Source organism: Petaurus breviceps, unplaced genomic scaffold (genome assembly GCF_028583685.1).
Source record: "Petaurus breviceps papuanus isolate PSGF00001 unplaced genomic scaffold, PetGlider_PUasm1.0 84, whole genome shotgun sequence".
Taxonomy (NCBI): Eukaryota; Metazoa; Chordata; class Mammalia; order Diprotodontia; family Petauridae; genus Petaurus; species Petaurus breviceps.
This window is the reverse complement of record NW_027186645.1, coordinates 8,794,018-8,807,275: the sequence shown is the minus strand read 5'-3', so window position 1 is coordinate 8,807,275 and position 13,258 is coordinate 8,794,018. Positions and strand designations below refer to the sequence as shown.

General features: G+C 38.1%; 2 protein-coding genes across 3 annotated transcripts in view; both read right to left on the bottom strand.

Moving 5' to 3' along the window:
• Positions 1–13,258, bottom strand: part of LOC138176270 (uncharacterized) — a 364,696-nt gene that overhangs the window by 198,858 nt on the left and 152,580 nt on the right. The window lies entirely within an intron of this gene.
• Positions 1–13,258, bottom strand: part of ZNF277 (zinc finger protein 277) — a 172,585-nt gene that overhangs the window by 75,509 nt on the left and 83,818 nt on the right. For both annotated transcript variants that reach the window (XM_069107032.1, XM_069107031.1), the window contains 2 exons: positions 5,079–5,167; positions 4,743–4,825 (listed from right to left, as the gene is read on the bottom strand). In XM_069107032.1, coding sequence (XP_068963133.1) covers positions 4,743–4,825; positions 5,079–5,167 — 172 coding nt within the window. The remainder of the gene's footprint in view (positions 1–4,742; positions 4,826–5,078; positions 5,168–13,258) is intronic.

Here is a 13,258-nt window from a genome sequence, read left to right as displayed (position 1 = left end):
AGCAATCTCCAAGGCAACTTTTTTTTTTCTTGTGATTCCCCTTGAAGTGTTGAGGAATGCAAACCAGCCCTGAGGGAATGTTCACATTTCCCTGCCAGCATTAGATACACTGAGACTCAATTCTTTAGCATTTGGTGCAGGCAGCAGGAATTAGCTACTTGATGTGAAACACCTAAAACAAAACAAGCCCTGCAATGTCAGGAAAGGTTTAAGTCAATCAAAAAAAAAAAAAGTAACATCAAGAGTGCAATGCTGTTTCCAAGGAAATCACTATGGCTCTGGGTTTCCTAGACAGTAATTACAGGAAGCACAGAGATGACACAAGAGCTTTCTGCTGGTTACCAAGATTGCCAACTGGGTGCCAAACCAAAACACACTAGCAATGGATTGCTTAACTGGATGCTAAGAGCTTGACGTCCATGAGATATGATCTGACTAATATCTCACCTTCTTGAAAGACATCAGTACCTCCCACCCTTTCTGGAATCATAATGTTAGAAGCAGATGCCATCTGCTTGCTACACAGGATAGAAAGGCCATATTTTTCTTCTGTGAGACTCACTGGGGTGACCTGAAGAGGAGGAAAGAGGTAAGGGCAAGTGTAGGCTGAACATCTAAGAAGTGTGAACAAGGAGTGTAGGAGACAGAGAGTTAAATGAATGACTTCCTTAGGGGCTCAAATAAAATGGGTCAAACATAATGGGTAGGGAGAGGGAGGATGAAAATAAAGGTAGCTAACAGGAGAAATCTAAGGCTTGAGTTTATTTATTTTCTGAAGAAAAAATTGAGGAAAATTCTTCATGCACAAAAGTAGGGGTTGTTAGAAACTAGAATCAGTAGCTCAGGAATAATGTGACCTATCTATCCTCCTTGCAGATTTCTCATACCAAGATAGAATAATCATCACCATGAGATGGCAGAGTACATGTAGCATTGTTTGGAATAAAAAAAAAAAACTGGCTAGGTGCCTTAATGGTCAACTTCAGTTCTGGCCGGGTTCTCTAAAGATATCCTGCAACCTTGGAAGGTGTCATTAAATTAAAAAAGAAATATAAGACACTCAGACACCAGGGCATTAGTAATTCTTGTCTTCCTGCAATTTAGGGAAATCAGTAAGAAATCTGATTTAAAAAAATTTCAGCAGTGGAAGGGAAAAAAGTGATTTTTATTTTCTGCTTTGATTATTTTCCAGAAAAATCACTCAAGAAAACAGAATCTTATTGAATCTGTAGGCAAAGAGAAAGAATCAAACAACAAACATTTGTTAAGTACCTCCTATTTTTGTCAGGCATTGAGTTGATACAGAAGATACCTAGATAAAAAGTAAATGTTTCAGCTCTCCAGGAGCTTACTAACCTGACATGGGTCTTTCATGCTAAAAGCATGCTTCAGAGCATCTGAAGCTGGGTGAACTGGTAAATATTTACAACTCACATTGGTTTTAAGTTTGTTTCTCAGGATGGGAAAAAAAAAAGCCAACCATCAAAGAAATTTGGGCAGCGAGGTGTCTCAGTACCAGGCCTGAAGTCAGGAAGAATCATCTTCCCGAGTTCAAATCTGACTTTACTAGCTGTATGACACTGGGCAAGTCACTTCTTAACCCTTTTTGTCTCCATTTCCTCATCTGTAAAATCAGCTGGAGAGGAAAATGGCAAACCACTCTAGTGTCTTAGCTAAGAAAGCCCCAAATGGGGTCATAAAGAGTCAGACACCACTGTTGTTCATGACTGAACAACAAATCAAGTGGTTTGAATATCAGCATCTTCTGTCAGTGATCATTTTATCTACTGTATTCTTTTTATACCTATTATCCAGGAAAAGTAGGTAGTAAACATTCATTGTTAAATGGAGCTGCTACTGTATTGGCCAAATTAATGAGTAACCATTTCATGCCATCACCTTTCACTTGGACTATTGGCAGTATCTTTCTGATTTTTGTCCCTGAATCTAGTCCTTCACCTCTACAGTCCCTCCTCTACTTGGCTACCAAATCGGTATTTCCAAAGCTCTACTCTCCTGTTCAAGAAAGCTCAGTGACTCGCCAGTCCCCATATAAGCAAATACAAATTCCTTAGTTTGGCAATTGTTGTCCTACACAATCTGGTTGGTGCCAATCTATCTTTCTAGGATGATCATATATTACTTCCCATCATGCATTTTGTTCTCTAGCCAAATTGGTCTGCTTACTGTTCTCCCACATATGACATTCCCCCATCTCAGTGTCTTTTTCAACTTGTTCTCCATTCCTGGAATGCTCTCCCAATCCTCATGTCCCTTCAGGGACCAGCTCAACTGCCACCCCTTTCAAAAGGCTAGTCTTGATTTCACTCAGTTGTTAGCTTTTTCCCCACTCGGCCCCTAAACAGTATCATTTATTTATTTGGCATAAATCCTATATTCATTTACTGGAAAGCACATTAAATTCCCTCAATAGAATGTAAGCTTTTCAAGGGCAAGAACCACTTGTCTGTGGTGATTTATATCCCCAGGGGCCTGTCACATAGGGCACTTAATACATACTTGACTGATTGATTGTTGCTGCAAACTAAGATCAAGCAAAGAAAGGGAGAAATGTGTACTATTTTTTATACTCCTTGTTGACTATTTTAAAATAGGTTTATCTTGTAGACAAAACAGAGAAAACACAAGCCAGCTCTAGTGCACCAAGTTTATCACTTCAAGTAAAAATGTTAGAGAAAATTAGCATGAGACAAGATTTCGATAATATATTCTTCAAGAGGTGTATAATTTATTGGGGATGGGACAGGGTGGGAGGGAAGTAATATCTAAGGCTCCATTTGTTTCAAAAACACTGCATTTCCTTCCAACAGAAAAAATTGTCAAATTGGTTAAAAATTTGATAAAATATTTATTGCTGACATTAAGAGAACTTCTGAAGTGAATTTTTTAAATCACACAAAATTCAACTGTAGTTTCTTCTAATTTGAATGAAAGTTATATTTCACTGCTGAGTGCTCATAAACACTGAATGTTTGTTGCTACCAGAAATTGAGTTAAGCACGAAAATTTCCAGTGTAAACATGTATAGAGCTGTATTAGAAAAACACTGGAGTATTTTATGTACTCAACTGGAACAAATCCGAGTAATTCAAGAAGATGGGATGTTAAGTCGGCGACATTTTATTATTGACCAGAAGTAGTGATTATATGGTTTGAGTGAACCTTAAGTCAGCACTTTAGGATATCAGGAAAGAAGATGGGTTGATCAGTACAAGTCGCCTTTTAAACCATCGAAAGCTCTGTCCAATCTTCAGTTTCCTATCTTAGCATTGGTAGGGGAACCTAACCATGTGTCAAGTAATCAATGCGTAAGCATATTTTACTTTGATAGGTGTTTGGGAAAGAGAGAAGTCAAGAAATTTGGTTTCAATCTTTTAACCAAAGCCTGACTTTGCTCAGATGACATCATATCCACCTATTTCTACTTCAGTGGAAACTTCCATTTCCCATTTTGCTAAACACAATGAGTAAGGATGGGTTGATCCGCTCTTTCTTTCCTTAGCACCACTTCCACTCTACCAATCTGCCATCACCATTCTACTTCTATTCTTTTAAAGGTTAATTTCCCCACTAGGCTCATCTTTCTCCTCCCTACCTTGCCTTGTGCCTTAATCCTCAAGACTTCAATATAACTGTTAAATGATCCATACGGTACCCTGACCTCCCAGCTCCTCATTCTCTGGGACTTCAGTGATCTTCATCTTCTCCTGCTTCAACAGAACATTTATACCTTTGATTTTATTAACAGCTGGCAGTGTTATTGCTTCATGATCTCAACACCTGGAGCTCTCATTCTCTGACCATAACACCCATAAACCTGCTCTTAGTTCTCATTAAGAACTTCCCATTAACCTGTTGTTTTGGTTCCTTTACCTCTCCTCACCTCTGCCCATTTTAATTCTGTCCTCATAAATGCCCTAGAATCCTTCGCTCTTGTTTTTCCTCTAGTGCCCATTTTACCAAAACCCAACCCTGAATATGCCTTTGCTGGTTTTTTTTTTTTTTGGTTCTGTTTCAAGGTCAAACGGTATAGCTGGAAAAAGTCACAGAACAGCATGGGAGGAATATAAGGAGAAACATGTGGATAATAGCTCTTTTTACAGTCTGGGGAAATTAGTCTTAGGTAAAAAGATGATGGGATTAAAAGGAAAATGGAAAAATATTTTTACAAAATTTTTTATTTTTCCTAATTTGTTAGCTCATGGTTAATTAACTTAAGAAAAAAAAAGGAAACACTTCCAAAAATCTTTTTTTTTCCATTAAGATCTTATAGAATCTCAGATTGTGGTAGAAAAAGAAGTACTTTTGCAGGGATTAAAATGAATCTACCTAATAGTAATCTCTGAACATTAAAAACGATACCATACTTACTGGGCCATATGCTTAATTTGTAGACTAGAATAAAGTAAGCATTAATGCACAGCACATTCCAGAGAAAGGGGAGGAGGACCCAAAGAGTAATCAATTCAACTCAATGTTAGCTTAGGGCATTTTTCCATGACTGCTGAACCCCTAGCAAGTGTCAGGCAGCTAAAGTTACACTGAAATGTTTAAGTGATGTTATCTTAGTGAAGATCCAGGAAACAAGATTAAAAACAAAATTTCTGTGTGAAGTCTTAACACAAAATATTTCAGTCATTGTATAAATTAATACATGTGTTCATTAATATTTGGGTCTTTCCCCCAAAGCAAATGGCACGAATTAAAAAATAAATTCTTACCAATCTCTCTTTCTGTAGCTCTTCTCTAAGAACTCTATCTTCTGGTAAAGCATCACATAATAAGAAGTAATTGTCTTGCTCCTCTGTTGAGAGATTAGAAAGATAAATGAGAAATATGTATCCCTAATTTTTTCCCTCAAAACATTGATTTTTAAAAATATGTATTTCTGTCAGGACTTATCCTGGCATATGGTTCTGTTTTAGCCTTTTTCAAACTGGATAAGACAAGTAAAACTATTCAGTTTTAGCTATTATGAAATTAATTTAAGGTTCCAAGATTATTATTTTGCATTCTTGGATTGAAAGGAATAGAAAAAAGCTGAGTGGCATACTCACCAACTGGAGCTTTGGAATTGGTTCTTATCACACTACAGAAATCTGTGATAGGCTGCTCAGTGAACCTCTTCTTCCAATATAAAACATACCTTAAAATAATACAAAAACAGAGAATTGAAGGGAGTTTCAATACTGCTCTAGAATGATGGACTTTTAGAAGAATATCTATTTACCACAAAGTGACAAATTAATTCATGATGGAAAATTGTTTGGAAGTTTGTGATAAAATATTTGTGCTACCAAGTTTGAAATTGATGTTTTATTAAGTAAAATTACATGGCATGGAAATTATTCAGTTTTACTGGCTTCTCTTTTTACTTTTCATCAAAAACTGTTCTCTCCAAAGTCACCAAATGATGTCCTTATTGCCAAATCCACTGGTCATTTTTCAGCCTTCCTTGTTCCTAACAATTCTGAAACATTTGATACTGTTGGCCATTCCCTCCTTCCTTAGCCTCCATGACCCTATATATAATATTCTCATCTGTCTTAATTGTCCCTTCCCTTCTCTGTTTCCATTGGCTCATTACCCTCCTCCTATCCCTTAAACATGGGTATCCTCCAAGATTCTTTACTTACCCCTTTTATGTCTTACACTGTTAACTCATATGGTTTCAAGTTCTAGGTAGATAACTCTCAAATCTATATTTACACCCTCTACTCTTGTCCTTTATCTCTAAATATCTGCTAGATATATATACTTGAATATGCTTGGCCATTCCCTGACATCTCATACTCAACATATAAAAAATATTTCTTTAGAGTACTTTTGTAAAGACCTCTTCATTATACTTATTACATTCTAACTTGTATCAGTAATTTGGGTAGATTATATATCTGCCATGTACTCTTTACTTTGTTAGGCTGTGAAGTAAGTTTAACCTAAACAAAAGGTGAGATTGGATTACTTGGAACTAGATCCTCTACAGGAGGAATTTCCTAGCATGCACACTGACTTCTACACTTATTGTAAAACACACATACAAAAAAACAGATGGGCAAAGAAAGGACAAGAAGGAAAGGACGGCTTTTTAATCACTATGCTCCCTCACTCCCATCAGACTGTAAACTACTTAAGATCAAGATTTCTCTACATCCTCTCTCTACATCATCTCTACTAACAAAGGACCTTGTATGTAGGTAAGTACTGGATGTTACTGAATCCACTCTACATTAATAACTACTAAGAGTATTATGTTCAGTTCTTGACCCCATGTTCTAAGATGGTTATTGGATAATCTAGAAAGTATCCATAGGAGGGTAACCTAGATGATTAAGACTCTTAAATTTATGTCATGTAAGACTTGGTGTAACAGACTGTCTTGGGATGTTTATTCTAGAGAAAACTGACGGGGACCATGGTAGTTTGCATGTGGAGAAAGGATTAAACTTGTTTTGTTTGATCTCAGACTACAGAATTGGAAGCAATGTGGGGAAATTGCAATGAGCTAGGCTTGATGTAAAGCCTCTTGGCCTCCAGAGGTCAAAGGTAGCTGCTCTTTGGAGATTCTTATGCAAAGGCTAGATGACTTCAATATGCATAGACCAGGAGAACTATCAAGTGAAATATTCCTAAGGTACATTCAAAGCTTTTCTAAAGCAATATTTCAAGTGTGATGTCAACGTATAACCCAGCCTCTATTACACAGGCCAGATTTCATATTTTCCAATAAAACTGAGTATTAGGTAATTATCAGTTATACAGAGAATTGTAAAATCATGTAATAAGTATTCAGTTGCTAGTTTCACTTTTCATAACAACATAGTAAGAGTCTACATGTACAGTTTGGGTCTAAATAAGACAAACTGAATAGTGGGAGCAAGATAGACAAGGTTACAACTCACTCGATGAATGTAATGAGCAGAGTTAGCTGCTGCACACTGGCTGAATTTAAAAGCTTAACATCCAGACCTCCATTTCTGATGAGAGAAGGGGAAAGATGACAGGAGTCAGTGATCTGTTCATCTTCCCATTTATCTAACAAGATTTATGCTGCCAATTGGAAACTCATTTGTCAAATGGTACAAGGAAAGATTATAGTTGCCTTCCCAGGGAGAAAGGAAATGGAAAGGTTGGCTTTATGTGCAGCAGTTAAGCTATCTACAGACACAGCTGACGGATAAAAGAGAAACTTACAACAAAAGAATAGACCCTAGAACAGTGATATGTGTCAATAATGAAAAAAAGATAAAGGAGAAATACATTTGTGTGGCTGGGTATTTGTGACAAATGCACATACAAATACACCATCCAGCCCAAACATAAATAAAAAATTAAGAGACCTGACAGATTTTATTAATTTGTATTTGATTCTTTGCATTCCCCCATATTAACTAAAAGCCTCCTCTGCACAGTAGCTGCTGTGAGCAGACTGTGAGTTGCTCAGGGATAGGACTACTTTTTGCCTTTCTTTGCATCTCCAGCACTTAGCACGGTGCCTGGTACTGAATAAATAAATGTTTATTGACTGAATGCTCCAAAAGGAATGGTTAAAGTGTAAGTAGTGATATATGGGTAAAGGCCTGTGGAACTCCCCCCCCCCACTATTCTGTAAGGTTTTCCAAACAGTATCTTCCTTATCCCAATAACAATTTGCCTTCTTTTAAAAAAAAAAAATTCCCTACCCCCAATTACCAGATGTCTTGAAGTGTCGCCAAAAGGGTGTTAATAGCTAAAAAAAAAAAGTCAGAGAGCTTTGTTCTCAATACTAGTTGGGAAATTTCCATACCAGCATCTCCATTGACAGTTTGCTAGTTAGCTGCATGTGGAAACAATGCAGGAGCTCTATAGAACAAGTAAGTCATAATCCTTTGCATACACACATAACAGAGCACAGAATCATAGATTTACAGGTGGAAGGGATCTGAGAAACCATTTAGTCCAGGCTGTTCTTGTTACAGATGAAGAAACTGAAGCCCAGAGAAATTAAGGGATTTGCTCAACATCTCATAGGAAGAAAGTGTCAAGGATGGGATCTGAACACAGTTCTTTTAGATGCTACAGTCAGAACTCTACCTCCCATGTCATGCTGCCATTCCCAGGGCAAAACAGACAACAGGACCACAGGAGTATCAGTGTTTGTTGTTATATAGTTCTTTTCAGTTGTATCCAACTCTTTGTGATCCCATTTGGAATTTTCTTGGCAAAGATGCTGGAGTGGTTTGCTATTTCCTTCTCCAGCTCATTTTACAGATGAGGAAACTAAGGCAAATGTGGTTAAGTGACTTGCCTAGGGTCACACAGCGTCTGAGGTCAGAATTGAACACATGAAGATAAGTCTTCCTGACTTTAGGACTGGCACTCTATCCACTGTGCCACCTAACTGCTCTATAGTAGTACCAGTACATGTACTAAATAAGTAAATGAATATTAAAAGTATTAAATGAAACAATAATAACACATTTATATAAAACCTTAAGGTTTACAAAGCACCCACAACAAACAACCCACTGAGTTGTGCACTACCGGTGTTGCTACTCCTGTTTTACATATGAGTAAACTGAGTCTTGGAGGGGGTAAATGACATGACCATGGTCCCATGGTTAGTATCTGGAAGTCTGAGCTGGGGGTGGTGAGAAATGGAACTGAGGTCTCCTGAGCCCAAGTCTAGAACCCTTTTGACTTGCTTCTCAATGAATAACGTACTTCATAGTCTCTTTTTCTCATGCTCAAAAAGACTGACAATCCCTGTGGGCCCTGCTTAATCCTTCCTCACAGCAGTGAAGTATGGAACCTTCCAAGATAGCTGAGAGTGGGCATCATATGAGACATCTCAGTCTCTAGGCTTGTCTTTGATGCACAATGTGGTGAAACTACAAAAATGCTATTTGAAATTGTGCTCACAGACAGAAGCACCAGTAACCTTTTCATCCTTCATGGCAGAGTTCTATCGGGGACTGAACACAACATTTTGACAAATATACTGGAGAAGAAAGCAGGGGGAGAGGAATCCAAACCAGGCTGGAGCCCTGATCCTACAGCAATCTTGAGGTACCACCTCATCTGGAAATAACCATCTATCTTTCCCTTCCCCTCCACCCCATCTTTTTCTGCCCTGAAAGAGGAAGCAGGCAAGAAAAAAATAAAGGGAATACACGAGAGAACATCAAAAGAACAAAAACAACGTTACACTAAAACCCTGCTACCTCAAGCCCTACTTCACTGACCAATTAGTGACAGAAGCCTAAGGACTTGTCAAAGTACATCACAGTGAGTGGCAAAGGCAAGATGGCTGAAAGGTAGGAAGAAGTGTCAGGGGTTCTACTCTACCAGCTTCCCCAAACAAATCTCGAAAAAGTACCAGAACAAATCCTGATGGGGAAATCCAGAAAAAGTCATAGTCATTCTCCTAGCTGAGCTTGGCACTATAAGACAGACAGGGAGGTCTGAGGACATTGGAGACTCAGTGGGCCAGGAGTGCATAGAGCACTGTTACATTTGGGGAGAGACTGTGCAGCAGGGCAGGAAGAAGTGGTGAAATTGTACTAGGGTCTCCAAGACTTACAGTGGGTACTGAGGCAGGGTCAGGTGCCAACTGATAATTTTGTTGTTCACTGTCCAGTTCTGGATCACATATCCAGGGCAGACTGAGAAGTCTTGCTCAAAGAAGTGGTGTTCCTGGGTAGGGAGGTTTAGAAACCCACAAAAGCAATCATTCAGACCCTCAGGAAGAGAGCAGGATCTTAATGAAAGCATCTACTGAGGAATAACTGAGGTAGGACTCTCAGACCAAAGAGAAGCCTATAATTCTGCCACTCTGAAGCAACAGAGCTTTCCAAAGGGCTGATAAGGCCTGAATCCAGCATCTACTGATGTCTACTTCTGCACAAACCCAAACCCAGGTGATAAACTGGCAGAGCTCAAACCAGGGAGGCAGCAATCAGATCACTTGGGAAGCACTGAAAGCTTACTGGTCCTCAGCCTATCCCTAAGATCCTACAATAACTCAATAGAAAGCAGCAGCAACAGGACCAGCACAGACCTTCCCTTGAGAAGTAAGGCAAAGCCCAGCCCTAGCATCAAGTCCAAAGTCAAGAAGGAGACTGGAAGAATGGGCAAACAAGAGAAGAACCCCATCACAATGAACTATTATGATTGCAGGAATACTCAAGATACAAAAGCAGAAAAGAAAGACTCCAAAAATCTCCAGTCAATGCCTCAGAAAAAATAACAAACACACACAAAAAACCCAACTTGGGTACAAACTCAACCAGAATTCCTAGAAAAGACAAAGCAAAAGTTAATTAAAAAAAAAAAAGCAATAAGACTGCTTGAGAAAAAATTGGAAAAGATATGAGAGCTATGGAAGAAAAAACTGGAAATGAAATTAGTAGCTTGGAACAAGAAGTATAAAACCTTGTTCAAGCAACCAACTCCCCCAAAATTAGAGTCAATCAAATAGAAGCCAATGATTCCATGAGACAACAAGAAATAGTTTAACAAAGTAAAAAATCTGAACAAAATAGTAAATTTAAGGCAAAATAGCATAGCGAAACAACTGTTCTAGAAAACAGACTGAGGAGGAAAAAAAAATTAAAATCATTGGGTTACCTGAATGTCCCCCCCCCCAAAATGGCCTATACATATTTTTAAGAATCTTAAAAGAAAACTTATCTTAAAACCAGAGATCAAAATGGAAATTAAAAGAATTCACTGATCATCTTCTGAAAGAAACCCTAAAATGAAAACTCCTAGGATTATCAATAGCCAAAATCCAGAGAAAAGATACTGTAAGTAACCAGAAAGAATTTGGGTACCAAGAAGCTACAATTACAATCACACATGATTTAGTAGCCACCACTATAAAGAAGAGAATTTAGAATATGATATTCTAGAAAGCAAGAATAAGAGCTTACAGCCAAGAATAACTTACCCAATAAGGAAAGGGGAGAAGGGCAAAAGGGGAATTAGAAGGAGGCAAGATTAAGGGAAGGATTGGTGCTAAACCAAAAACCAATCAGATTATAGAAAATATTTATTACTCTATCTGAGGCAGCAATAATCTGAGGGGAATCTGATGGGATGCCCATAAATTGGACAATGATTGGGTAAGTTATGGCAAGTAAATGTGATGGAATACTATTGTGCTGAACTTGTATCCGCATAATGACCAAATAGAATTCTAGAGGGCTAACATGCTACTTACTTCTTAACTGAGAGGTAAAGGACCCAAAATGTAGAAAAAGACAGACTTTTTTTGGATGTGGTTAATGTGGGAATTTGTTTCAGCTGACTACACATGTTTATAATGGTGTTTGTTTCTCTTATGTTCTCAATTGAGTAGTATGATAGGGTGGGGTGGAAGGCTGAGATCTTGGCTGACTGGAACAAATTAAATTTTAAAAAACAACAACAACACATAAATACTTCCCAGAACACAGTACCTATTTCCAGGGATGGTCAAGGGATATAAACAACTTATTTTTGTGTTGTATGAGATTAGCTAACTGAAAAACAAGGTTTCATCACTTGCTATACTATTGTGTAAGTCAGTTAAATGTAGAAGAGTCTGGTTTCTTAACTATAAAAATTAATGATGATTCTACCTGTTTTTGCTAAGGTACTATCAGATTGATATCCAAAGGAACTTTTGAGAGCTTCAGTATTATTATAAAGGGGAAAAATTATTTGCCATTAATTCATCTTCCTCCTTCAGAATGTGAAAAGAATAAGTGGTACTAAATGATAACTTAATTGGCAACTTCCAGTGTCTTTACTTTTCACCACAAGTTCAGTACCAAGGACTTTAAAAGGGGAAAAGTTCAAAATGAGAGGCAGTGTAGAGAAGGGGCCGCTAGGTGGCGCTGTTGATAGAGTTCTGGGCTTGGAGTCAGGAAGACCTGAGTTCAAATCTTCCCTGGGACACTAAGCAGTTGGGTGATCCTGGGCAAGTCAGCCTGCTTTGCTTCAGTTCTTCATCTGTAAAATGAGCTAGAGAAGAAAGTTGCAAACTGCTCCAGTATCTCTGCCATGAAAATCCCTCAAAAGGGGTCACAAAATGTCACACATGAGTGAAATGAGGGAACAATGTAAAGAAGTAGAAAAACCTTTTTAGGTCAAAAAAAACCTAGGTTGTAGTCTCAGCTTTACTGCAAACTATAGACTTTGAGGCCCAAGTCACTCAAACCTCTAAAAGCCCTGGTTTCTTCGTCCATAAAGTGATATATATGGCCTAGATCTCCAAGTTACTTTTTCGCTCTAACAGTCTATGACCAGTGAGTATCTTCCACTGACTTGCCAATATAAACATAAGTCTATATCCTATTAATGCTATTGCTGTGCATTCACACATCAGTGGAAATGTCTGATGAATGAAAAAGGCACGTAAAATACTGAAGCCTGGATGTTATGATAGGCAGCTGCAAATGTGAGGAGAGCAATGCACACGGCAGCAAAAACATGTTTTGTCTGTTGGAAGCAATATCAGTGCAGCAAGAAAAGCAATTAAGTAGCTCTACTTGGGTTAGCTAACAGACTCAAACTCTTCCAAGAGGCCTTCTTCATTAGAATAAGCAGGGGTGGGGAACCAGGCGCCTCGAGGCCACAGGTTCCCCAGCTCTGGAATAAATAACCTAAGAGATCAAGTGCAGAGTTTAGAGTGCTTGTGTTAAAAACAGGCATTTTCTTTCTTGGAGTCAGAATAAGTTTATCTGCTTAATGTATCTTCAATAAGTACACAGAAATGGCAGCTTGTGTGTGTGTGTGTAGATTTTCCTGTATCTGAATTCTAAGTGAAAACAGTTCCTCTTCCTTGAATTTTTTTCCTATTTTTTTTTTCTTAAGAAAGCACCCAGGTTATCACAAAAAAGGAAAATCTTTTGCTGTCTATTCTAAGCACCAGAGGAGCACCTGACCACTTTGTAGGGCACATCAAGGTTAACTTATAGTGCAGGAGGTGATACCAACTAATAAACAGTGGGAATGGAGTTCTAAGTAAACGGGACACCAAACAATGACAAAAATTTTTCGTTAACTACATATTATAATACAGGTATTAGTCAAAGGAGACTAATGAATTTCTTGAAAAGAGAACACGTTTAAGGAAAGAGATGACCATTCCTGGTAGATTTGAATTAGGCATACCTCTCTTTGTTGTACTTTTCATTTAATTAAAAGACTGACAATGTTGAGAATTTCATATCAAAATCAAAGAAGATATCAACTGGTCAGCAATGTAGCC